Genomic DNA, 27058 nt, shown 5'->3' with positions numbered 1-27058 from the left:
AATCTTACCAATGGAGTTGGCAGCCAATGGTCAAAACACAAAAGCCAGAGAAAAGCCCGGCTGGCAAATTGCAGGAGCAACACTTACCTTCAGCTGCTGTTGGAGTTCACTGTTCAATCGGGCCAGAACTGCATTTGCCTCTTTATTTTTGCGGATAGCAGTTTGAATAGCCTTCTTCTGTTTGGAAGACTGCCTACAAAGAAAAGTACAAACAGTTCAGTGAAGAAGGGCTTAGATAACGGCACCCTTTCTTGCAGGTCAAAACTGTGATTCATGAGAGATGCTAAATTAACAAGGGTTAACATTACAAGGTTCCAAAACTAAAATCTCACATGCATGAAGGGCATGTAGGGAGACATACACCAAATGAAACAAATTTATCTGGATGAATTATTTACACCTAAAGTAATTCTCATTTTATAACTTGAATAAAAACGGAATTGGGTTTTCTCAAGCATTTATGTTCCATTTATTTGAAGACATTTTAATAAGTATTTCTTCTGACAAGCCTTATTGACTGGAATGCCTTTTCTTTGTGAGCATTAATGACATTTAAAAGACCTGCAGGTGGCTCCTGTGGATATCTCTGAAGGAAGAGAATAAAAGAACATTCTCTTTAACAAAAATCCTGCATTAATTCAGCCACACTGAACTCACCCTTATTTCTTTATTGCTTTGCATAAGTATAGGGGGCATGTACACACACAGCATAAATCTGGGCACTTGAGAAAAATACAAAATGTTTTAATACCCATATATCTAAATTAACTAGTAGTAAATTCATAGAACAGATGTAACTGGATGACTAAGTGTTCTACTTTGCCAATTACAGTCTGTATTTATACCAGTGCTGGTGAACCTATGGCACATGTGTTAAGCACCTGTGACCTGCTGCCTGTTATCACTGAAAGTTCTAAAAGGTTCACCATCACTGGTTTACAGTATTTGACCATAATTCTGCTCAATGTAGCAAAAGTACTGGAAATAGGTAGCTAAGCAAGAGAGAAAACTTTTAGAAAATAATTACCAAACACTACAAAAATTATGATCCCCTAAACCCAATTCTTAATAGCCAAGTCAAGTGGAAAGCCTAGACATCTCTTTGGGCACCCTAATAAGGCATCTGTCTCCCACAAGGGGAGTGCCAGAAAATGCTGAGTAGAGTGACAGGGACCTTCACTATATTCCAGTAGAAAAGACCCATCTCATTGTGGAGGGCACATGAAAAAGAATGACCAAACACCTCGCCCCTTTCTAGCCAGCATGGTATCAGTGGACATCTATTGGAAACCTAAACTATCAATCACAGACAAGTAAGAAAACTGGACTTCCATCCTTAACAAGGAGAATAAAAGGACACACTTCTTCCCTCATCAGTACCATGTTAGAGAAAGCATGTTAAGACAGAATGTTTAAATGTGACCCACAATTTCATAGCATAGTACTAAATATACCCAAGATAGAACAGAAAATTATTTATCAGATCAACCTACATGTGCAGATATAAAATGATCTAACTAGACTTTGATTAAATCATTATAAAAGTACTTCAGTGGGTAATTACAAGCACATCTAGGATGGACTAAAAGTAGAAAATGTCAATAAAGAAATAGATTATACAAAATAAACCCATTGGATGTTTTAAAATTGAAAAATATAATGACTACAATTAAAAACTCAACTGATGGGTTCAATAGAATGGAGAGGACAAAATCAGTGATCTGGAAAATAGGAATTACACAGTCTGAACATCAGAGAGAAAACTGACTGGGACCTGTAGAAATATGAGATGTAGTATTTGTTTCACTGGAGATCTAGAAGAGAAGGGACAGAGCTAAAAATGCATTTGAAGAAATAATAGCTAAAAAATCCCCAAAGTTGGCAAAAGATGTAAGCTTATAAATTCAAGAAAATGGAAAAAAAATACAGATAGGCTAAATTACAAGCAAACTTTTGACAATTAAGAAAAGGTTCTTGAACGTATTAAGAGAATTGACACCCTACCTATAGAAGCAAACTACTCAAATGACATTAGATTGCTAATTGAATACTATGATGCCCAAAAGAAGCTGATGTATTTTTCAAGTGTGAGAAAAAATCTACCAACCTTGAATCCCATATCCAATAAAAATATTCTCAGGAATTAAAGGCAAATCAAGATATTTTTCAGATGAAGACAGACTATAGGAATATAGTGCCAGTAGATGTACACTAAAACAATGGTTAAAGGAAAGTCTCAAAACAAAGAAGAGAAGTAATAGAGGAATCTTGGCACAGGAGGAAAGAAGAACAAAAACAATAAATGTAATATGACTTTCTCTTCTCCTCTTGAGTTTTCTGAAATTGGAAAATTAGATGATCAAATTCCTTAAAAACTACAAACTAACAGAGCTGCCAGGTATTTCATATTTATTTTAAAAACATTATGAAATTGTAAAATTTTATAAAAATTTGTCTTCTTTTAAACACTTCCAAAATAATCTGTGGGCCCAGGCAATTTCATGGACAACTGTGTCAATTTTTTAAAAAAGAAAAAATACCAATCCTACATAATCAAACCCATAAAATAGAAGAGAGCACTTCCCAACTCATTTAATGAGGTTAATTTTCCTCTGATACCATAATTTGACAAAGACAATACAAAAGGAAGTTAGACACAATAGCTTTATGAATATAACTGGAAAAATCATTAAAAAATGTTAACTAGATATATAACATTTAAAATTAATCAATATAGTCTACCATCTTTTAAAATTTGCTTTAATTCATTCCTAATATAAACTTGTAAATACTTATGTGTACCATGTGCTGTTGAGCACATGTATACACTGTACTAGGATCCATCATCTTAACTAGCTAAAGAAGCAAAAACACATGACCATATGAATTGATGGAGTAAAAGCACTTAACTCAAAACTCATTTATGATAAGTCTCTCAGAAAATGATGACTAAAGGGAACTTTCTCATCTTGATTAGAACATCTCCAGAAAAATAATAATATCCTACTTAATGAAAAGGAAAATATTTTCCCTTTGCACTCAACACTTATTCAATATAGTGCTAGAAGTTCTAGCTAGCATAGTAAGAAGAGAAATCAGAGAGAGACAGAGACAGAGACAGAGAGACAGAGAGAGAGAGGGAGAGGGAGAGAGAGAGACAGAGAGACAGAGAGAGAGATTGTCCTTATTTACAGGAGACATGATATTCTATGCAGAAAATTCAAAGGAATTTACACACACACACACACACACACACACACACTCACACACACACATACCCCACCACCATCACCACCACCTAGAACTAATAAATTATTTAATCAGGGATATAAGTGAATTTGCAAGAGAGAAAATTAACATAAAAATTCAATAGTAAAAAAATTCAGGACTAGGGAGATAGCTCAGCAGTCTCAGTGCCTGCCTGGCAAGCACAAAGACTGGGGTTCAATCCCTGGTACCACATGCCAAGCTGGCTCCACACCAAGCTGGCTACCAAAACCTAGCATGGTGTCACGTGCCTGTAATTCCAGAGCCGGGCAGGCTGCGACAGAAGGATCACTACAAGTCTGAGCTGTGTAGCAAGACTCCGTATCAAATACATAAAGATTAAAAATAAATAAATAAATAGTATTTCTATACTCTAACAATGGACACACTGAAACCAAAATGGTGTGACAGAATTTACAAAGACTCAAAATTATATGCTTAGGCATAAATATAACAAAACATGTATGGAAGTTCCATGTTTAAAAAACCATAATACAATTCTAATAAAAGAAATCAAAAAGGACCCAAACAAATCCAGAAACATGTTCGTGGATTAGAAGACTTGACACAGTAAGGCTATTAACTCTCCCCAAACTGAGACAAGCTTCAGAGTAGAAGATATGTAAAAAACAAGATCTAGCAACTGTTTTGTATTCAGTATTCAGAATAAAGAACTTTCAAAACTCAAAACAAATCATAAAATCAGCAAAGGATAGAAAGAGACATGGCAGGGACAGGGAGATAGCTCAGTAGAGTAAGTGCTTTCCTGGCAAGCACAAGGTCCTAAGTTTAATCCCCAGTACCACAAAAAAAAGGACAGACAGAAAGAAAGAGACATGTCAGGTAAAAGGATATATGATGGCAAATATGCACAAGAAAAGATATTCAATTTCACAAGGGAAATGCAAATTAAGACCACAATGAGTGAGTGCTAAACAACTATTAGAATAGGTAACTTTTTTTAACTATTGCACAATACTTATTTTTTTCCATAATTTTATTGAGAAACAAATAGCAATGAAACAGTTTCAAATCAAATTGGTAGGACAGTTTCAATAATTAACACATTGTATACATTCTTCCTAGTGGTTAATTGCTATACAAGATGCGGATATGATATACTATTTACAAACACCATTAGAACAAATCCCTCTATTCATTAAGAGAATGTAACTATATATCTATCCTAACCACTTTGAATACCCAGATACAAAATGGACATTCATCTGTATCCCCTTTTTTTGTTAAGTTCCGTTATTTGAATATTATAGGTGTGTTAACTCAGCAAAATATTCTAAAAGAGTTCAGTAGTCCATAATAGTATTGGGTCTTCCGCTTGACTGGCAATGTCAGAAATTGTTGACCTGAGTCCCCTACAGCTCAACATAACACCATGGCTTTACTTCTTATATATCGTTTTTATACTTTTCTGCTGGATGGTTAAGACCAAGGTAATAGGTAACTTTTTTTAATATCTAAGCCTAATCCTAAGAACAATCTATTTTTGTCCATATTAATAGTGACAAAATCTGAAATGTGTTTATTACTTATAACCTTCACTCAGATGTTCACTTGGAAAACTTTTTTTATTACTTTCTTTGTGATAAATGGAGTAGACAATGTAAATACCTAAAGCCAAACTCGTTTCTTGTAATGGTTCAAGTCTGATGTTAATTTCCCAAAATGTTGATGACTAACTTGAAGGTGGTTTACTATTTTTAGCCTTTCTCAGTCAGTGTTCTATTAGAGAATTAAATGCTACAGAAAATGACTTGTGACTCTTTTATCAATTTTCCCAAAGAATATACATAGCAACTACCACTCTAGATGCATAAAAGAAAGGTTAGCTTAATATATACAATGGCTGCTAAGGGCATGAGAGCTTAATTCTTTCCCAAAGTCTTGGATAAGAAAAAACTACAGACTAATAGCCATGTGTCTGTTCTGTCTCTCTTTATCCAAGGATTTAAAAATTATGAGTGTTAAGCCACTTCTTATCACTCCAAAATAAACGAGCCTGAGAACTAAAATAAGATATTGCATGAAATTCCCCAACTATTTATATTACGAATGGTGCTGCTCGCAGGCACTAGCAAGTCTCAGCAAGACTCCATGTGGTCACTTCACCAGGGAGAGAGTATCACAGTGAGGGACATTCACAGAACAGGCAGATAGAAGAAAGTACTGTGTTTCCATGCATGGGGCAGAGATAACTACATAGTCATATGCAGCAACATGAAGCTAGACCCCATCTTTCCAAACCTGGAGTAGTAAATGCTTTCTTAGATGTGACACCAGAAATACAAGCGACACACAAAAGAACTAGATTAAGTGAACACATGAAAATGTAAACATTTTGGGTTGAGCTGTGGGGGACTCAGGTCAATAATTTCTGACATTGCCAGTTAAATATAAGACCCAATGCTATTATGGGCTACTGGACTCTTTTAGAATATTTTGCTGAGTTTACACACCTATAATATTCAATAACGGAACTTAGAAAAAATGGGGTATACCGATGAATGTCCATTTTGTATCTGTGTATTCAAAGAGGTTGGGATAGATATATAGTTGCATTCTCTTAATGAATAGAATGATTTGTTCTAATGGTGTTTGTAAATGGGATCACAAGTCCGCATCTTGTACAGCAATTAACCACTAAGAAGAATATATGCAGTGTATTATTTGTTGAAACTGTCCTTCCGATATGATTTGAAACTGTCTCATTGCTATCTGTTTGTCAATAAAACTTTGAAAAAAAAAATAAATAAATAAATAAATAAAATAAAATGTTAAAAAAAAAGAAACATAGTTTGGATGACTTGTCAAATTATTGTCTTCATAGAAAAATAATCACAAAAAATATCTGTCTTGATTGATTTTTTTTTTTATAATTTGGTCTGGTAACTTAGTAATGGATGTCTCTTTTCCTTAACTGCACTAAGTACTTGCAAGATTATTGTGTTAAATTAGAAATATATTGTATTTGTCTTTTTTATATTTATGATTAGTAGAATAAAAGCATGTCACTGCTAGAAAAAAAAAAAGAAAATGTAAACATTTTATGCTATAAATGATCCCATCAGGAAAGTAAAAAGACAATGCACAGAATGGGGAAAAATATTTTCAAATTGTATTTCTGACAAGCAAGTTATGTCCAGAATATATAAGAAAATTGCAAATCAAAATGAAGAGATAAATAACTCAATTGAAAGTAGTCAAAAATATGAATGGACATTTGTTTAAAAAATATACATAAATGGCCAATAAGCACATAAAAGATGCTCACCATCATTATTCATTAGGAAAATGCAAATCAAAGCCAAACTTATTAGGATGGCAATAATAACATCTAACCAACGCCTCAAAATGTTAAACGTAGACTTACCATATAGCCCAGCAATTCTACTCCTAGGAATACTGTATATCCAAGAGAAATTAAAACATAGATCTATACAGAAACATGTACACAAATAATATAGCAACATTAATAACTAAAAAGTGAAGAAAAACCAAAGTACATTAATTGATGAATGGTTAAAGAATGTGCAAGAGCCATAAAATAGAATATTATTTAGCAATAAAAACTTAGGTCTCATATACGTTACAACATGAATGAAGCTTGAAAGTACCAGGATAAATGAAAGAAGGCAGATACAAAGGACCATATGTTGCATGCCATTTACATGAAATGGACAAATAGACAAAATGGAGACAGAACGTAGATTAGTGCTTCCCAGTGGCTGCGTGCAGTGGTAAATGTCAGACACACCTAGCATGGGGATTCTTCTGGGGATTACCAAAATATTCTAAAATTAGATGGTTGTGATGGTTATATGACTTTGTGAATATACTAACTACCACTAAATTTTATATTAAAAAGGTGAACTAGATGTTATGTAAAATATATTTCAATAAATCTGAAATACTTCAAAAACAGAAAAAAAGATCTCCAAGTGAAATCCACTGGCTACCCTGCCACTCATTTTGTAGGCTACTGTAGCCAACACTGACTGACTAGAATTAACATGAACCTGAGACTAAAGTAAAATTCTAGGGTAAAACATGAAGGAAAATTTAGACTATTTTGTCCTTAATAGAGACCTATCACTAGGCCTGAAACATAGTCAATGGCCTCAGTAAACATGACAGAAAAATACATTTCTTGATGGATATCACTGTAGGAAAATTGAAGCAGTGACAAAGCCTTCTAGTGAAGGATAATTTGTTCATAAACACAGTTGTCTCAGTCCCTAAGCATGCCTACAAGTATCCCTGTGCTCTGCAATATTTGTTCCAGCTGGTGAGACAGACAATACGGAAGTCCTGCCTGTGCCCATTCAGGGCTGAGATACTGATAATTAGGAACCCTTTCTGAGGGTTCATTCTGAGGATCTTTAAAAAGTCACATACCACTTCTATTGAAAGTTAGGTCTTTAGCCATTTGCCAGAAAGAATGTGAAATAAAACAGGAAAAAAGGGAAAACTGCTATTTATAGTACTTCTTCCTGGAAAAATCTGCCAACACAAGTGTAGGAAGTATAGAAAGTGTAGTGAGGAAAGGAAGGAGAGAAAAAGGGCAAGAACTAAATCAAATCAAAACACCACAGCATAGAAGTTACCTGGCCCTTTGGGTTAGGTCAAGTCCTACAGCATAAGGCCATTTATGTGACTGAGAGACTCTAATCTCGGCACAGAGGTAGGATAACCACAAAGGGCTGGCCAAATTGCAGGAGCAGGGGCCGAGGGTTTGATCCCTAGGCCTGAATTGTTGGCCCTGCACCCAGGGTGTGCTGAGATGGCAATTGACACTGAGCATGATGGCACACGCCTGTAATCCCAGCTCTTGGGAGGCTGCAGACAGGCAGATCACTGCAAGTCCGATCTAGTAGTGAGACCCTGAACACCCTGTAGACCCTTCCCTAAAATACAAAAAAAAAGAAAGAAAGAAAAGAAAAGAAAGAAAAAGATAACCACAAACCCTTCTATAAGTGTGAGTATAAATGGAAGCACATATGTGCCTGTGTGTGTGTGCGCGCACGCACACACACACACACACACACACACACAGAGTTAAAAGAAGGTTACTTACTTTTGAACTGTGGGATGGGGTTTCACAGATGCTCCCGAAGCTGGCCCACTTATAGTAGTAGAAGGCTCTTGGCTTTCCGCAGATTGATTTTCAGGTCTGAATTTTCTACGAATGGGTTTTGATGGAGGCTGGGAATGTGGTACATCCTGTGGATTAAAAAGGAAAAAGGGCTGGCCAAATAGCTCAGCACATTACAGTGCCTGCTTAGGCAGACGCAGGGGTCTTGGGTTTGTTCAGGGGCCTGCTGAGCCGGCCCTGCCCCCAGGGTGCACTGAGACTGCAATTGAGACTGGGTGTTGTGGTGCCTGCCTGTAATCCCAGCACTTTGGAAGCTGAAAACAGAAGAATCACTACCAGTCCAATCTACATAGTGAGACCCTGTAGGCCCTGTAGACCCTGTACTAAATACAGTTTTTAAAAAAAGAAAGAGAAAAAAGAAAAATAAAAGAAATTTAACAAATTAAGTGCTCCCCCATACATCATTCCAGTGTCTTATGTTCCTCTAGCTCTGTCCTCAAGGTCAGAAGACTGTCCTACTCAAGTTCCACACCTAAGGATATATGGCGGATTTCTGGCTTGATAAGAACTGGAGGGAGGCAGCTGTCAGATACTGGTTTTCCTATTTTCCTTCCATCTTTCCATCAGAATCCAGTCTTCTTTCCTTCTTCTGGAAGTAGTGTTGACTGCACCCAGGGTCTTCACACTTAACTACATTCCCAGCCCCTTTTCTAATTTACTATTTGAGACAGGGTGACTTAATGACTATGTAAGTTGCCTGGGCTGAGCTCAAAGAACTTTTGATCTTTGATCTTGCCTCAGACTCCAGAGTGCTGGGATTACAGGTTTGTGCTACTATACCTGGCTTCCTTTCCTTTCCTTTCTTTTATTTTGCTCCATTACCCTCTTCCCTTCTCCCACTCTCCTCCCACTCCCCTGCCCTTAAAGCAATCTATTATTTCTTATCATTTAAACTCACACTGACCCTGGGCATCTAACACCATGGGTCTTTTCTAATTGAAGACAAAACTGATCTCTGTTTTGGGGATTTGTGACTATGTGTAAGGTTTTGGAGTTTGTGACTCTTAGTCATATGCTCAACATTGTCCTACTCCTGGTTCCCACATGAAGACAAGGAAAAGAGGCACTGTGTGTTCAGGAAGGAGACAGAGGCCTTCTTCCTTGGAGGACCCTGCCCCACCTGTGCTCCTAAGCCCAAGACTTAGCACTGTTTTGGGGAAACAGCCTCGGAGAGAACAGGAAAGTACAATAAAAGGGTGAGAAGTTAGAAGGGGTGAGTGGCGCTAGTTCAGCAAATGCCAGGGGAGTTAACATCAGGGTTGGACAGAAGTAAGAACACTAGGATACAAGATTAAATCATAGTACAAAGACGAACAAGAGACTGCTCCACCTCCAGCAGGTGCTCATAAAGGCTTAGCAGGTATATGAAGTTTCATTAACAGCATCCATTCCTCCTTGTGGTACTTCTGATCTCACCAAAAGCAAGACTACCATGTTTAGTTTAGGGTTGAAGAGAGACATATGAACTGTCTGCAGCATCAACAGGTCAGGAACTGCAACATCCTGATCTTCACAGAAAACATGTGGTAATAGAGATTATTAACATTCATTTCAGAATATGGAGCCTGAGAATCATAGGTCTGCTAATAAAGACAAGAAGCCCAGGGAAGGGCTCATAATGCCACAATAAAAGCATCCTCATGCTATCCTTACCTTCTTGGCCGGACTACTTTCTGCAGCCTGGGAAGGGGCTCTATTCAGCTGTGAAGGCAGTTCAGCCTCAGACACTTGTTCAGACTGTCACAAGAGATCAGAGAGATAATATTAACACAAAAATACAACCACCCAAATACCATAACAAAGAACACTAGTCACTCAGGGAAAACTGAGCTAGGTAAGTTGTGTGACCAAGCATGGTTAAATCTGCTGATCCTTGGAGAAAACCTTCCCTAGACCCTGCTCTTCCCTACGACCTTTCTTTTCAGTATTGTTCAATCTTGGGAAAAGGAGTTATGGGAATTACTGCTATAATTGAGCATACATTTTCAATTGTATGAAAAAAGAAAGACATATAGGCTGCTTCCATGATTTAACTATTATGTGTCATGCTGTATAAACATAGATATGCATCTATCACTGTGGTATAACTCTTTGGGAAGACACTGAGAAAGGGAGTAGCTATGTTGAATGGAATTTCTACTTTCAATTTTTGAGAAATTCCCATTCTGATTTCCATAATGGTTATACCAGTTTGGTATTAACTGGAACCATTAACTGGAACGACTAACACTATAAAATCAAACTCTGGAAATACCAGAGCCTATTGTGGAAAAGGTGGTTGGGAAAGAATTTATGACTTTAATTGGAGCACTAAGAAAATGATCATCATAAAAATGTAATTTTTATTTTTTTTATGTTTATTAGTGCATGTTTGCAGTACATAGAGTTTACACTCATCATAGGGAGTGGTACAGTACATGTACTTATCATATCTTTATTCTTTTTATTCCCTTTCCCCTGCCTCCATCTCTAGATACCCTTATCATTTGCAAAAGATCTCCCCACTCTTGTTTCCTGTCTTAAAATTTTTCTTAATTCATGTTAGCAGTACTTAATGAATACATTCAAGTAAGAAGTTAATATATGTACATAACACATCTTAATTCTTGTTTTATCTCCTTTCCCTTCACTCCCACCCTCAACTCCCTGCTCTTTTGCAAAAAAAAAGGAAAGAAATCTATTTCTCTCTGTTTCCTATTATTTATCTTTCCTTTTATCTATTTTTAAAAAATATTTATACTTTTTGGTTATATAAGAGAAGAGAAGTTATATGATATTTAAGCTGGTGTGTCTGATTTATTTCACTTAACATTATGGTCTCAAGGTACATCCATTTTCCTAGAGATGACTCATATCGATCCTTTATGACATAGTAGTATTCCAATGGATATAAATATCCCATTTTTTATCCATTCATCTGTTAACGGACATATAGGCTGCTTCTATGATTTAACTATTATGAGTCATGCTGTATAAACGTATGCATCTATCACTGTGGTATAACTCTTTGGGGAAGACACTGAGAAAGGGAGTAGGTCTGTTGAATGGAATTCCTACTTTCAGTTTTTGAGAAATTCCCATTCTGATTTCCCTAATGGTTATACCAGTTTATAATCCAAACAACAATATAAAAGGGTGCCTTTTTTCCCTGTAGCCTCCCCAGCATTATAGCATTTGTTTTTTATTTCTTGATGACAGCCATTCTTTGTGTAGTAAGACGGAATATCAATGTTTAATTCACATTTCTTTGATGGCCAGAGATATCAAGCATTTTTTTCATGTATTTTTGGCCATTTGTACTTCCTCTGCAATGTACTGGTTCATTTCAGTTGCCCATTTTTAGATTGGGTCTTTTATTTGGGAATAGACTTTTTAAAGTTCTTCGTAAATTCTACATAATAGTCCTCTGTCAGAGGAGTAGCTAGGAAAACTTTTTTTGCATTCTACAGGTTGTTTCTTCACTCTATTATTTCCTTTACTGTGCAGAAGATTTTTAAGTTGATATTTCACTCATCAATTCTTGATGCTCTTTCTTGTGCAGTTGAGGTTCTATTTAGAAAAACCTTCCCTGTACCCAAGTCTTCAAGAGAAAATCATTGTAATCATTCAAATGTTAAAGTTCTATTAAAGAAATGCTCTGGTAAAAACAGCTCTTTAGCTATAAAAAGAAAGGAGGCACATAGTGAAAGAGGTAATCAGAAAGTCTGAGGTGCTGAATGTAGGCATCAATGGCTAAATGCACAAAGACTGACAGGGAATGCACTTCAAGACACAGCAAACAGCCAAGGGAAAGGACACAGGGTGACACATGACTCACTGTTTCCCTGAGTTGTGTTTGAGTACTTTGCTTTCAGCTACTATTAACCAGTGATATAAAATGTTACCTGACAAATGGACCAAATATCTTCCATGTTTTATTGGTATCAATCCTCCATTTAGTCATGGACTAAACCAAACTACATATGAGTATTGACATCTTTTCAATTCTCTTTCAATAATTTCAAGAACTTTTTCTTAATTGTCAAAAGTTTGCTTATAATTTAGCCTATCTGGATTTTTTTCAGTGTCTTGAATCTATAGGTTTATATGTCTTTTGCCAAATTTGGGGGATTTTTCAGCTATTATTTCTTCAAATGCATTTTTTAGCTCTGTCCCTTCTCTTCTAGATCTCCAATGAAACATATACTAGATCTTATATTTCTACTGGTCCCAGTCTGTTTTCTCTCTGAAATAATTCATATTTAGTGAATTAGATTGCAAAAGGGCGGGGAGTTGAGGGTAGAAAGGAAGAGAAAGGAGATGAAAAAAGAATTAAGATGTATTATGTACATGCATTAACTTCTCATTTGAATGTATTCATTAAGTACTGCTAACATGCACTAAGAAAAAAATTTAAGACAGGAAACAGGAATGGGAAGGAAAACAAGTGCTACGTTAAGAAAAACTAAAGATGAGACTTAGACATACAAAAGTCCATCTCTACAATAAGCTCTCTCACTTCTTTCAAGAAAAGGATGCATGGTTGATGTTAAGTTTAGTAGCTATAAAGCAGAACAAACCAGAAGCTTCCTCTGCTATTTCTTCTGACTTTTAGAGTATGACTACTGCTGCCTGGATTGCCTTCAAGGCTCCATCTCTCACCACACATCCCAGCAAGGATGTGACAAGCCAAGAACATGTACCTTTAGTGAAAAGCTCACTAAAAATCAAGCTGAGAATACAAATATATTTCTATTGTGTATATAAAGTTAATGCTTCCCTATCACAAATGATAAATGCATTTCCATTCTAAGTTTGCAATGAAAGGGCCTGGATAGGTCATATAGACATAAATGGTGCTACCCCTTAAGATGTGGAGAACTGTTTTTTTTAAGTTTTATTGAAAAAAGGAATTTCACAACAAAATAATAGGAGATTAACAGTAGTTAATACACTGCATACTGTTATCTTCAAAGTAGCTCCTCAGAGTACAAGATATGGGCATAAAAAATATCCAAACAATATTAGTATGAACTTTTCTTTTTAATGAAATAAGAGACATGAATAATATAGCTACCTTGCATTTTTCTCCCATTTCACTTCCTTACTTTCCCCTGTCCCCCCACCTAGTTCCATTTTCCTTTTAAATAATTTCTTCCCATTTCGCAAAAGCTATTGTATATCCTAGACCTTATTTAGACTATGAATTTCTTGAGCTATGCATATAGCTCAGTGGCACAAGAACCTGCCTGGCAAGCACAAGGGCCTGAGTTTGATCCCTAGCACAAAAAATCCATTTCTCACACCAGGAAGACAATAGAATGCTTACACATGTGAGTCTTATTACACTTATGAGCCTGGTCTTAAGTTGCATCCATTTACCTATCAAAGTCTAAAGTTTATCCTTCTTTATAGATGAGTAGTAGTCTATTGTATAAAGACACCACATCTTTTTATTTATTTCTCAGTTGATGAGCATTTGGGTTGCTTCCACAATTTAGCTATTAAAATGAATTGTACTGTTATAAACATGAGTGCACATATATCGCTGTGGTACAATGCTTTTAATTCTTCTGGGAAGATACCCAGAAGGGAATAGCTGCATTGAATGAAACCTCCAATCCTCACCTTTTGAGGACTCTCCACATTGATTTCTACAGCCATTGCATTATGACTTTGTCCATTCCCATTGTTGATGGGACAATACAGCCCCTCCTCAGTGGGCTTCCTAGAATTGGGCACAGACCCAGGGAGGCTAAGCATTTTTGTACATTCATTTCTTCAATTACAAGGTGTTTCCTCTGTACCTCTGAATTGTTGGGACCGTGGTAAGTGGGACATATGCAGGAGGAAGTCAGTTATCATGAGTGTTGTGGTGTCATCACTAAGACTGCCTTTACCTGGCTGGCACATCCATTCTTCAGCTGAGCAGGTGATGGCTACTCCAGACGTGTATCCACTTTCTTCTCTAAAGAGCCATCTCCTACTGATGGGAGACTTCCATCCAACTCTGACCCCAAGAGCACACAGACAATGACTGATTTGAAAAATATAAAAAAAACCACTTCCTTGCCTCTAAGGGGGAGGTAACTCTATGATACAATATATGTACCAGAATTCTCCTCTAAATCCTCCTCTAGTGATAAGGCCAAAGCTAGACCCCACCATTGCTTTGCTCTTCCCCTTCTGATCTTTGCTTTACTCTCTGCCTTATGGGTTTTTTCTTAAAACAGACTCCCTTCACAAATCACTTTAAATCCTCATCTCAAGCTCTGCTTCTAGGACCTGAAACACTGTAACATGTTCCCAGAAGAAGAGACATAAAGTACTTTACTGTGATTTTCATGGTCTTTCCTCTACAGCCTCTGGTCTGTCTGCCTTATCACCTGTTTGGGGGAAGCCAGCTATTGTGCTGTAAGAACATCCAAGCAGTCCTCACAAAGGATTTATGTAGAAGGCAGCAAGGCCTCCTGCCAACAGCCATTTCAGCAGTGGGCCCTCCATCTCAGATGAGCCTTTAGGCGATTGCATCCTGGATGACATCTTGGCAGTAGCCCCATGAGACAGCCTAGGCCACAACCACCCAACCGTGCCACTCCCAAATACCTGATTCATAGAGAGTTAATAAATATTAGCTGATTCACATTTCTGGTTTTTAAAAGATATTCTAATTCATCTAGAATCTGGGATCTGGATAGGTAGAGTAAGCTTGAGGTATGGGGAGAAGAAAGGGGAGAGGGCTAGACCAGGAGAAAGGTAGCAAGATAGATCACACGTGGTACATGGTCTCATAGATGTTCCTTGTCTACAAGCACTCAGCGCCATCCCCTCTTCCATGCTGCTCTCTACCCTGAAGCAGGTAGAAGCCTGTGGATGTCTAGTCCTCTTGACAAGTAATTCTTGGAGCTAATCTCTTCCACTATGAAATACTGTAGTCATTTCTGTTAACCCAACCAGACTGTGACTGAGATAGATAGATAGATAGATAGATAGATAGATAGATAGATAGATAGATAGATAGACAGACAGACAGACAGACAGACAGACAGACAGACAGATAGATAGATACATAGATACATAGATATCTGCATGGATCTGAAACTTATTCTGAGGGGCTTAGGGGAAACTGATTGTCTTTAGATAAAGAAATGACATGATCTGCTTTGTATTTCAGATTTTATTTTTGCTCCACTGAGTAGAAAGAAGCAATCTATATTGGAAAAAGGGAATCTAATTAGGACACTAAAATAGGAAATGTGACAAGGAGTGATGGTCACTTAAACCAGGTGGGTAGAAATGGAAATAAGCATATTTGAGAGCTATTTAGACTAGAAAATGGATGCATCCTTTGGTAATTGAAGACTGTGACAAGTGAAAGAAAAGAACATGAATACATAGAATTCAGGTTTTGACCTAGGATAATTAGTAAACGCTTGAGACAAAAATAATTTAAAGCAAGAGGAAAGAATTATGGCTGTATAAAAACCGAATAAAATCAAGCAGATTTATCATAAAGCAATGCTAGAACACTCCACTCATTTTTATGGCAGTATCTCTCAAATGTGGGTACCAGGGAGCACAAGCTCTATGAATTGTCTAGGGCAAAAATGGTGAATTTTTTCTGTAAAGGGACAGATAGTAAATATTTTAGGTTTTGCAGATCATGCCATCTTGGTTACAACTGTGCTGCTCAAGTGCTGTGCTAAAGTAGTTACAGACAACACAGTGAATGAGTATAACCTGTATTCTTAAAAGCTTTACTTACAGAAGTAAGTAGTAAGAGAGATTTAGCTTGTGGGCTATTATTTGCCAAACCCTGGCCTAAAGACCAAAAGAATCCACAGTAAGTTTAGGAAACATTGCCTAGTCTCTCCTCTTGGATACTTACCAAGCACAAAGCATATTCCATGCTCTGAAATTCTGTGGAGTAAAACACCTACTTGTCTTTCCTTAACACATCAGTTCTCAGACTTATTTGGCTTCAATTTCTTACTGTCATATAATTCCTATAAAAATCCAGCTGCAGTAAGATTCTGGGATCACACTTTGGGAAACAATGACTACTCACTAGGTTTTAAATGAGTAAAGGAAGAACACTGTATTTGACTTTGACCTTATGCCATGGTCCATGCCCAGTCCTTGAAGAGAAGCAGTCCACAGGCTGTGACTGACAGGTCCAACTCCAGGAGCTCTTCCTGCATTCTCTCCCCCTCCTGCTTTGACCAAGAATATAGAGGCAGGGTGGAGATGGAGTTGCTTCCTGCTTTCTCTATCCCTTCCTTCTTCCCTGGCATATGAACCCTTGTTTCTGTCCCCACCTATTTCTCTGCATGAGTCTATTTAATGGACTCCTTTAAATCTTACTGGGTAGGGGCCAGGGAGATGGCTCAGTAGAATAAGCACTTCCCTGGCAAGTGCAAGGGCCTAAATTCAATCTGCAGTTCCGCAAAAACAAACAAACAAACAAAAAAAAACTTACTGGGCAGAAACACAATATAAATTATTCATAACAGGTAAGGCAGATGACCATAATAATGATAAATTACAGATTTTTAAATTTTGCTTAAAACAACATGTCTTAAGTTCCAGTTCTCCTGAGGGACAATAGCTCTATCAAGTTCTTAATGCCCCCATCTGAGTCCAGGCGCTCATCACACCTTCTACCAGGCCACTGCCAAAACTTTACCCCATCTTTCTTCAGATTTCAATTTTTTTCTCTATCTGATCCACCCTGCACACCACTGAGGAATTAATCTTATAAAATACTATCTCACCAAAACATTTTCTTTTTTTGACGGAACCAGGGATTGAACTCAGGCCCTTGCGCTTGCCAGGGAAGCGCTTATTCCACTGAGCCATCTCCCTGGCCCCAAATTCTGTATGTTTTTTTTTTTTTTTTTGGCAGAACCAGGGATTGAACTCAGGCCCTTGCACTTGCCAGCGTAGCACTTATTCCACTGAGCCATCTCCCCGGCCCTTTTTTTTTTTTTTTTTTTTTTTTTTTGCGGAACCAGGGATTGAACTCAGATCCTTGCGTTTGTCAGTCAAGTGCTTATCCTACTGAGCCATCTCCCTGGCCCCCCAAAACATTTTCTTAAAGCCTTTCCATGTGTCTCCAAGGCCTAGAGCACACAACACAATCTTTCAGTTGGCCAAAGGTATTCCATCATTTGATTGCAAGTTTTACAACTTTTTAAACTTTTGTAAGTACATGTTTTCAGTACCTAATGATTATATTCATCGTGGGAACTTTACCTCTGCATTATAACTGGATTAGCTCATCCATATAGAGCATGCCACAGGTATATTAAGTACTCCCTGAATCTTCAAACATGAACAAGTTTCTCCTTAAGTCAGTTGTTCATTCTAAAGTAGGCTTTCTAGCCTAGTGGTTCCTAAATATATCTGGAATACATCTGAGGATTTTTAAAAATAAATTACACACTTCTAAATATTACCCCTTATCATTAGTTGTAGATGACATAATGTTCTACATAGAAGACCCCAAAAACTCCACCAAAACTTTGTACCTATAATATCTAAATTCAGTAGTGTAGCTGGATACAAAGTAAACACTCAAAAGCCAATAATAGCATTCCTATACACAAGCAACAAACTCACAGAGAGAAAAATTAGGGAAAGCATAAATTTCACAATAACATCCAAAAAACGAAATACTTAGGAGTCAATCTAACGAAGGATGTAAAAGATCTATACAGTGAACATTACAGTACCATAAAAAAGGAGACTGAAGAAGATATCAGAAAATAAACAGATATCCCTTGCTCCTGGATGGGAAGAACACAATGAAAGTGGCCATATTCTGAAAACTGCTATATAGATTTAATGCATTCTCAATCAAAATACCATTTACATGTACAGAAAACAATTATAAAACTCATTTGAAACTGGAAAAGACCTGGAATAGAATAGCAAAAGCAATTCTGTGCAACAAAGGCAAGTCAGGGGTCATCACAATCCCAGACCTAAAATTATGCCACTAGATAGTGTGACAAAACAGCATGGCATTGACAAAAAAAATAGGCTTGAGGATCAGTGGAACAGAATAGAAGATGCAGATTTATCCTCAAACATACTGAGCCACCTTATCTTTGACAAACAAGCAAAACATGTTTGCTGAAGGAAAGATAGTCTCTCTAATGAATGGTGCTGATAAAACTGGATCTCCACATCTGAATGCTAAAAGTAGATCCATATCTATCACCATGCACTAAATTAAAGTCAAAACGGATCAAAGATCTGCATGTTAAAAGAGAGACACTAAATTTACTGGAAGAGAAAATAGGCAGAAATCTCAAAGACATAGGCATATGCAGTACAAAACCCAAACTGCAAGGGAAGTATTACAAAGAATCAACAAACGGGATCTCACCTTATTAAAAAGCTTTGCACAACAAAAGAAATCATTAACAGAGTAAAAGTACAACCCACAGAATAGAAAAAAATGTATAGGCAGTTTTCCTGCAGGCAAACGACTTATCTATAACATATAAAGAATTTTATACTAATATTGTTTAGACAAGATATCATGTGTGCATCTTGTCCTCTGAATAACTACTATGAAGACAACAATATGCAATTTATTAATTATTGTAACTGTCCTACTAACCTGTTTTGAAGCTGTTTCATTGCTATTTTATCTTTTCTTCTCATTAAATGAATAAAAAAAAATTTAAAGAAAAGAAAAAATGCAAAAAAATCAGACCCCCTAAATTCAAAAACTCAATCAAAACAATGGGCATCTTCGATGAATATGCACTTCTCAGATGAAGAAATACAAATGGCAAATAAATATAAGAAAAAATGTTCAACATCGTCATTTGAGAAATGAAAATTAAAACAACATTGAGATTCCATCTCACCCCCCAAAAAATGGCTATCATTAAAAAATCAACCAATAGCAAAATGCTGGCACGGATTTAGGGAAAACAGAACCCTCTTTGACTGCTCGCGGGAATGTAGACTGGTACAACCACTATAGAAATAAGCATGGAGATTCCTTTCAAAGCTAGGATTAGAGGTCTCATTTGAACCAACGATTCCCCATTCTTCATATCTCCCCAGAAGAATTGCAAACATCATACCACAATGATATATGTGCATCCATGTTTTTAACAGCAGAATATGTAATAGGTAAATCTTGGAAACAACCCAAATGTTCATCAACCAAGGAATGGATAAAAATGATGTGGTTTTTATACAACGGAGTACTACTCAGTCTTAAAGAAGGACCAACTTGAAACTTTGATAGCTAAATGGGTGCAACTCGAGACCATTCTCATAAGTGAAATAAATTAGACCCATATGTATAAATATCATATTGTCTCACTAGTATGAGAAACTGAACAAGTAAATAGGATCCAAGATATACAATACATATTGTGAACTGGGAAGAAAGTGTTCAAAAGAAAAAAAATCTGTGATGGTAGAAAAGGAAAGGAAGAAAGGGGAAAATATCTGTATAACCCAAGACAGTTATATAGTTTGTCTTAGTTTCTTGAAAAGAATGTTTTTTAAAAATGAATGTTTTATGCTAATAGTGTTTAGACAAACTATCATATCTATATCTTGTACACTAACTACTACAAAGACAATATGCAATATATGAACTATTGTAACTGTTCTACTAACCTGTTTTGAAACTCAGTTGCATTGTTTATCTTTTTTTCTCTTTAAAATAAAAAAGACGCTAACCCAGACTTCCCTCATCTGGATCACCTAGAGATGCAGAATTAGAAAGATGTATTTTAACAAGCTCTCTAGATGATTTTTGTGTAGCCATCCCATACCAACTGGGGACCACTGATTGCCTAAATTCGTCACTTAAGAGATGAGAAAACCAAGTCTCAAAGGCCCTAGCCTGGATAAGGCAACAAGTATTCTTATAGTAACTAGCTAGGTTTCTTGTTTGCTCATCCATTTATTATGGAAAGAATGAGGTATATACCACAAGGTTCCATAAATAAATATTTATGGCTAGACAAAATCTTCAGTAATAAGATTTTGCTTAAAAGTCAGATTTTTAACACAGAAGTCAAATCTTATGTTTTTTTAAAAAATGTTTAATTTTAGAACTTCACCAACATTTGGGTAATTGGTGAGTTTTTACCTCTTGCAATATTTGTGCTATTAACAGACAAAGAAACTCAAGTTTCCTTTAACACAAAAGAATGCAGGTGGACCTCAAGATGGGATTACAAAGGCAGTGGCTAAATTCTAAGGAGTTGAGCAGATAATCCTGTCAGCCTCATAGGGCTTCTCAGCATCCAATCAGTATTTTTAATGTCATCTGGTGCCTAATTTTCACCTGAACCCCATTTCTGCTAGGCAAGATCATACCAGAGAGCTATGAGATCAAATCGAGGCAATGAAAATACACCAACACCCACCATCACCCTGACTACAGCAAACATCATTATTCTACAACCAGTCTCAAGCCCAAAAGACTGAATTCTCTGTAAGAACATTTACTAAAATCCATGACCCAAATCATCTATGAAAGAGAAATGAAACTGAACTGCAAGAATCTGAAAGGTGAGGTCTGTGTCTTGCTTTGCTATAACTTTCCCAGTACCCAAATCAAATGCCAGGTACTAGATGCTCTAATCTACATGTAAAATGAGCCAGCAATACATTCAGTGGTGTTTTGTGTTCCACTAAACAAGAGATCCGTAACTCATCCTATGGTAACTGGAGCCACAGAGCACAGCAGTTACAGAGTACAGGCTTTGAAACAAAATTCAGGATTTACCCTTGCTCAGTATAAGCTAGTCTCATACTTGATCTCTGTGAGCTATAATTTCTTCATGTATAAAACAGCAATAAGCCACCTAACTCAGAGCACTGTGCAGATTAAACAAAACATATGAGTATATCTATTTAGAGTGCTAAGAATAATTACATAATAACTATTCAATAATAGTGGCTACTGTTGTAATTAGAATAAAAATATAATAGGTTTCCCAGACATAATTTCTGCTGCTGCAAATAGCAGCCAACTCAATGGAAAGGACATTTTCCTCTTTGCCAAATAGATAGAAACCTAGACTGAGAAAATGCTGGCTTAAATTTAGATTATATGACACAAAACAGACTATCCACAGTCCACATCATGTCACTGGATATTACTGCTATCAGTATTAGTGGGGATTATTTCACAAAAATAAAAACCTTTTCAAACATTAAGATTTCATAGCTAGCCCAGCATAGAAAGCTCTGGCAGTCTGCACTGAATGTCTCTGCTACCCCTCACCCATGGCAGTCTAATCCAACACTGGAGACACCCAGGAAAACACTGACAAGAACAACTTTAATGGGAGTGTATAATCAGCATTTATAATGTGAACTAATTCCTGGATTCAGCAGTCACATGATAGAAACTCATGGGGATTCCTGAGATCCACTGGATTATGGACAACATGCATGAGACAGATTTGCTGACTATGGACACTTTATTTTTATACAAAAATTGTTTTCACTACAACCAAGATTTTGTTCTTCTATTTCTAATTTCTATGTGTAGAAATCTGAGCAGAGTCTGAGCCACACTCTTTCTACATTATATACCTAAAGCCATATGATAACCCCATCTTACAGAGTCTGCAACATTGTACTCATAGATACGGCAACCAACAGTAAAATCCTCTTGAGACTTATGTTCCCCATGGATAAAGTTGAAGGAAGATGACCTATTCAAGCCACTTGCCCAAACAAAGAGGCATCCATCACCACTATGATTTGAAAACATCCCAGGACAAGGTATTTATAAATCCTCTCTCTTGATCCCCACCACTGCTATATATAGGTCTAGCAAGAGTAACAAAAGAATATAAACATTTCAAAAGGTTTCAAGATCCTGAATATTTTATCACAGTTGTCTTTTGAATTTCTTTTTTGTTGCATCAGTTTATATTAGTGACAGAGTATAAGAATAACATCCTTTTTAACTATTGATAGTTGATACTTAGGCTATGATAAATGTACCCTTTAGGGTTGCCCCAGCCTTTCCTACATAAACTATGTCTATCAGAAGAACATGATTTTTAAAAATTCAATAAGGACTAGCTCACTTGAAAGACAGCTATAAAAATTATTCAAGAGTTAGGAACCAGCCATTAAATAAATTCAGCAATGAGGAGGATGTAGAATGAAAGAGGATCACCACTGATGGAGCATACCAGTACAAACACTTTGCAAAACTGGTTGGCAGGCTTTACCAAACCTGATCCTATCCTTTAGACCAAGAAATTCTATTCTAAAATATATTCGAAAAGAAACTAAAACACACATCCTCTCATTAGTTTGTACATGAATCTTCATATAAGAACTACTCATTACTGCCAAAATCTAAGCAACTACCCAACTATAATCAATTGTAGGAAACAGTGATATATTTGCACACACCATGGGATACTATGCAGCAATGATCTTCATACAAAAATATGGAGGAATCACATAAACATTACTGAAGCAACAGCAGCAAGACATAAGTATACACTGCATTGTTCATTTATACCAAGTAGAAAACAAATAAAATGAATCTATACTATCAGATTAGTGTTAACTCTAAGAATAGGAAAATAAAACAAAAGGGGCTCCTGGAATGTGAATTACACTGTGCTTCTTCATTTGGGTGCAGATTATATGTGTATGTTAAGCTTGTGTATGTTAAGATTACATGTGAAAGTTAACTGGGTTGCACATTCAATGTGCACTTTTCTACATGTTTATTATACTTCAATAAAAAAGATAAAAAATAAATCCAGTAGAGCCAATTTCCTGTAATGTCCTTAAAGTGCCACCTAGTGGCACAAGTTAAATGTTGATAAAAGAAATTTCACTTCTAGCAACTTCAAAACTATGGCCCCTTTTCTCATACATTGTAGAACAGGGCTAAAAACATCTTCTAGAGTAAAATAATTGATACAATATCAAAAAAGTAAGAGGAACTAGTAAAAGAAAAAGAAAAAAACATAGAACCCTGACAAAAGGATTCAGAGACAAAGCTGCCTGCTACACAGAGCATGGTGGTAATAATGCGCTAATTGTATGCATCTCTTCCCCAACTCCATTATAATCAGAATTATGGGAGTATTTACAAGACCAACAACAGCAGAAGTTACAAAACAAAGCTTCTCCTATCTCCTCGAGAGAAGATTTACCAACACTTCAGTAGGTGATCCTTGTAAAATATGTTGGGCAGAGGCAGAGTATTAGGAAGCGGGTGGGGAGAAAATTTCTTCTACTGTGGTTTGTCTAGGCAACATTAATGCTTTACTCCTCTCCCTTAGGTACATTTTTGTTATGAAGCCAAGACTGTTTTTTTTTTAATTATGCTTGAAGCACAGAGATGGAAAGGCCCATCCATAGCAAGCCTTTGAGGCTGCTAGTTGCATACAGAATATTTGCTCCAAGTTTTGCTGGTAAAGGTAAAAGACAGTAACTTTTAGTCACATAAATTTTTTCAAGAAAAAAAACCACTAATTATAGACACAGATATAACAATCCCTGAGTTAGGAGATTGTGGGTAACAAGGCTAATAAATACAGTATATCTTTCTTCCTACTGATTCTTCCACTCATTTCTATTACTTTGATGTGTGGAAGCATTTTCTTGAAAATTGTGTTCCCCATGAGAAAAAGATGCCCTATGTATAACTCTTGCCTAATACTTCTCTTTTCTATTATCTTTAGAATCAGGCAATGATATGGACTGGGCCTGTGGGCCACTGTGACTGCTAATCCTGATCTGAAAACTTGTGGGTGTCTGGTGGGTCATGGAGGCAGCGTCACGGACACTATGATGTGCTTCCTCACAAATCCCCCTGGCACTGCTCCCCTGCTCTGCTTCCTCTGCACTGCTATGCAATTCCACCATATTTCTGGCTTGGAGCCAACTGACAATGTATGGAATCTCCTAAAACTATGAGCTAAGTTAAAGCCCTCCTCCTTAAGTTGGGGAGGTCAGCTACTATAGCTCAGCAATGGGAGAGGTAATTAAAATAGAAAATTTGTGCTGGAGAAGTAGGGTCATTGCCATGACTATTACTGACCGTGTGATTTATTTTTTTCCATAATTTTATTGAAAAATAATTAGCAATGAGACAGTTTCAAACCAAATTGGCAGGACAGTTTCAATAATTAACACATTGCATACATTCTTCCTAGTGGTTATTTGCTGTACAAGATGCAGACTTGATATCCTATTTACAAACGCCATTAGAACAAATCCCTCTATTCATTAAAAAAATGTAACTACATATCTATCCTAACCACTTTGAATACACAGATACAAAATCGACATTCATCTGTATACCCTTTCTTTGTTAAGTTCCATCATTTAAATATTATAGGTGTGTAAACTCAGCAAAATATTCTAAAAGAGTTCAGTAGTCCAAAATAGTATTGGGTCTTCCACTTCACGGGCAAAGTCAGAAATTGTTGAACTGAGTCCCCTACAGCTCAACATAACACCATGGCTTTACTTCTTATACTTCGCTTTTATACTTTTCTGTTGGATGGTTAAGACCAAGGTAAAGCAGGAACTATGCAACAAGAATGTAGCTTTTGGGTCTGATAAGGTCAGTGAAATCCCCTCAGGATTTATGCTGAGATCCTGAGAGCAGATTGTAGAACCTTTGTCAGTGTCAGCCATATGGAAGAGTCACGGCCACTGCTTGGCCAATGTGCGCTCTGTGAAAGCCTGAGAGAATGTTTTCTCTCCATGTGACTCTCATTAGGCACACTCTACATCATCGATCACTTTCCTCTTTGGCCCCATAATCTCCATCAGAAAATTTGGGACACTACCAAGTTACATGACGTTACAGTACAAGTTCTCATATGTCCTGAGTCTTAATTGACCTTGGAAAGCTAGGGCCAAAATGTTAGACTTTCCTTGCAGCCCTCCTCTTTCTCTAATTTAGGTCTGCAAACTTAGGTTGTTAACTATCCAGAAAACAAGCTTATTGTTATTACCATACAACCTAGGCTGTTAAGCTTAACCTGACTATCTGTCTGAATATCAAGCATCTTAGGCATAACATGGAACAGGTATTTTTCATCAAGTATTGATAAGTTGAATTTTTAGTCCCTATAGAATATGATGAAAAAACATCTAAAAATTAGAATATATTTTAAAAATGGGTATAAAGAATTATATACTTCTTATGTTTACACATAAATCCAAAAATCAAACTATATACAACCTTGAAGCAGGACAGTCCCACAATATTCCTTTTCCTACCTCTTGCCTTCATTCACCACCCCCTTCTTTTTGAACAATCATCTACCTGAGAGACAGCACAGCAGCAACTAGCATGTCATGACAACAGCCCATATTCAGAAGACCAGAATGACAGGCACTGCAAGCATGAAACTACTATTACAGATTACCATCTTCAGTGCAGTAGCTTAGTTCACAGGTATCAGTATATATAGTTAGTCAGGGTGAGAATCTTTCCAATTAACTCCTAGATTAAAAATCTTCTGCAGATTCTCAGGATCATTGCCTTGCCCATCTTCTACATATAACTGTATGGCTTGACACTGCCATGTTTCCTAGATCTTCTCCTTTCCCTCTCTTGATTAGTTAGTCCTCGAGATCCTGCTTTCCTTTTACTTGTATTATACCTTTCTATTTGTATTTCTTTTGAGTGCTTATACTAGGGAAACTATACAATATTTACACATGTGTGTCTGGTTTATTTCACTTATGAGACTATGTTCAAGTGGCATCCACTTCAATATAAAGGCTTCGAGATTATCATTCTTTATAGCTGAGTAACATTCCATTGTGTAAAAATATCACATCTTTTTCAACCATTCCTCAGGTGACAGGCTTCTTGGTTGTTTCCAAGATTTGGCTATCACAAATTGTGCTGCTATAAACACAGGCACACACATATCCCTATGATATGATGTTTTCAGATCCTATGGGAAAATTCCCAGTAGAGGAATAGCTGGTTTAAATGAGATTTCCAGTCCAACTTTTCTAAGGAGTCTCCATACTGCTTTACATAATGGTTGCACCAGTCTACACTCCCACCGGCAGTGGAGAAGGGTTCCTTTTTCCCCACAACCTCTCCAACATTTGTTGTTGGGTGATTTCGTTATGATAGCCATTCTTTCTGGGGTGAGATGATATCTCAATGTTGTTTTAATTTGCATTTCGTGGATGGCTAGTGACGTGGAGCATTTTTTCATATATTTATTCGCTTCTTTAATTTCATCCTCTGAGAAGCATGTATTCATCTCGGATACCCATTTCTGGATTGGGTCTTTAAATTTTAGGGCCCTAGTGTTTTTTTGTTCTTTATAAATTCTAGAGAGCAGACCTCTGTCTGAGTACTAATTTGTCATGATTTTTTCCAAATTTGTGGGTTGCCTTTTCACTTTGTTGTTAATTTCTTTTGACATGTAAAACCTTCTCAGTAAGAGCAGGTCCCAGTTGTTAATTCATTCAACTGTTTCCCGTACAATCTGATTTTTGTTCATTAACCCTTTGCCTACCCCTATGTCTTCAAGATTTCCTCCTACTTTCTCTTCCAGGAGATTTAGTGTCTCTGCTTTAATGTTTAGATCTTTAATCCATTTTGACTTTAGTTTAGTGCATGGTGATAGA

General features: G+C 36.7%; 1 protein-coding gene across 6 annotated transcripts in view; it reads right to left on the bottom strand.

Moving 5' to 3' along the window:
- Reps2 (RALBP1 associated Eps domain containing 2) overlaps window positions 1-27058 on the bottom strand; it is a 287616-nt gene that overhangs the window by 16307 nt on the left and 244251 nt on the right. For all 6 annotated transcript variants that reach the window (XM_004635084.2, XM_023719539.1, XM_023719537.1 and 3 more), the window contains 3 exons: window positions 10091-10174; window positions 8360-8505; window positions 88-193 (listed from right to left, as the gene is read on the bottom strand). In XM_004635084.2, coding sequence (XP_004635141.1) covers window positions 88-193; window positions 8360-8505; window positions 10091-10174 — 336 coding nt within the window. The remainder of the gene's footprint in view (window positions 1-87; window positions 194-8359; window positions 8506-10090; window positions 10175-27058) is intronic.

Source organism: Octodon degus, unplaced genomic scaffold, assembly GCF_000260255.1.
Source record: "Octodon degus isolate 3935 unplaced genomic scaffold, OctDeg1.0 scaffold00069, whole genome shotgun sequence".
NCBI classification, from domain to species: Eukaryota; Metazoa; Chordata; class Mammalia; order Rodentia; family Octodontidae; genus Octodon; species Octodon degus.
Note: the sequence above shows the minus strand (reverse complement) of the source record. Positions and strands in the feature narration are given on the sequence as shown.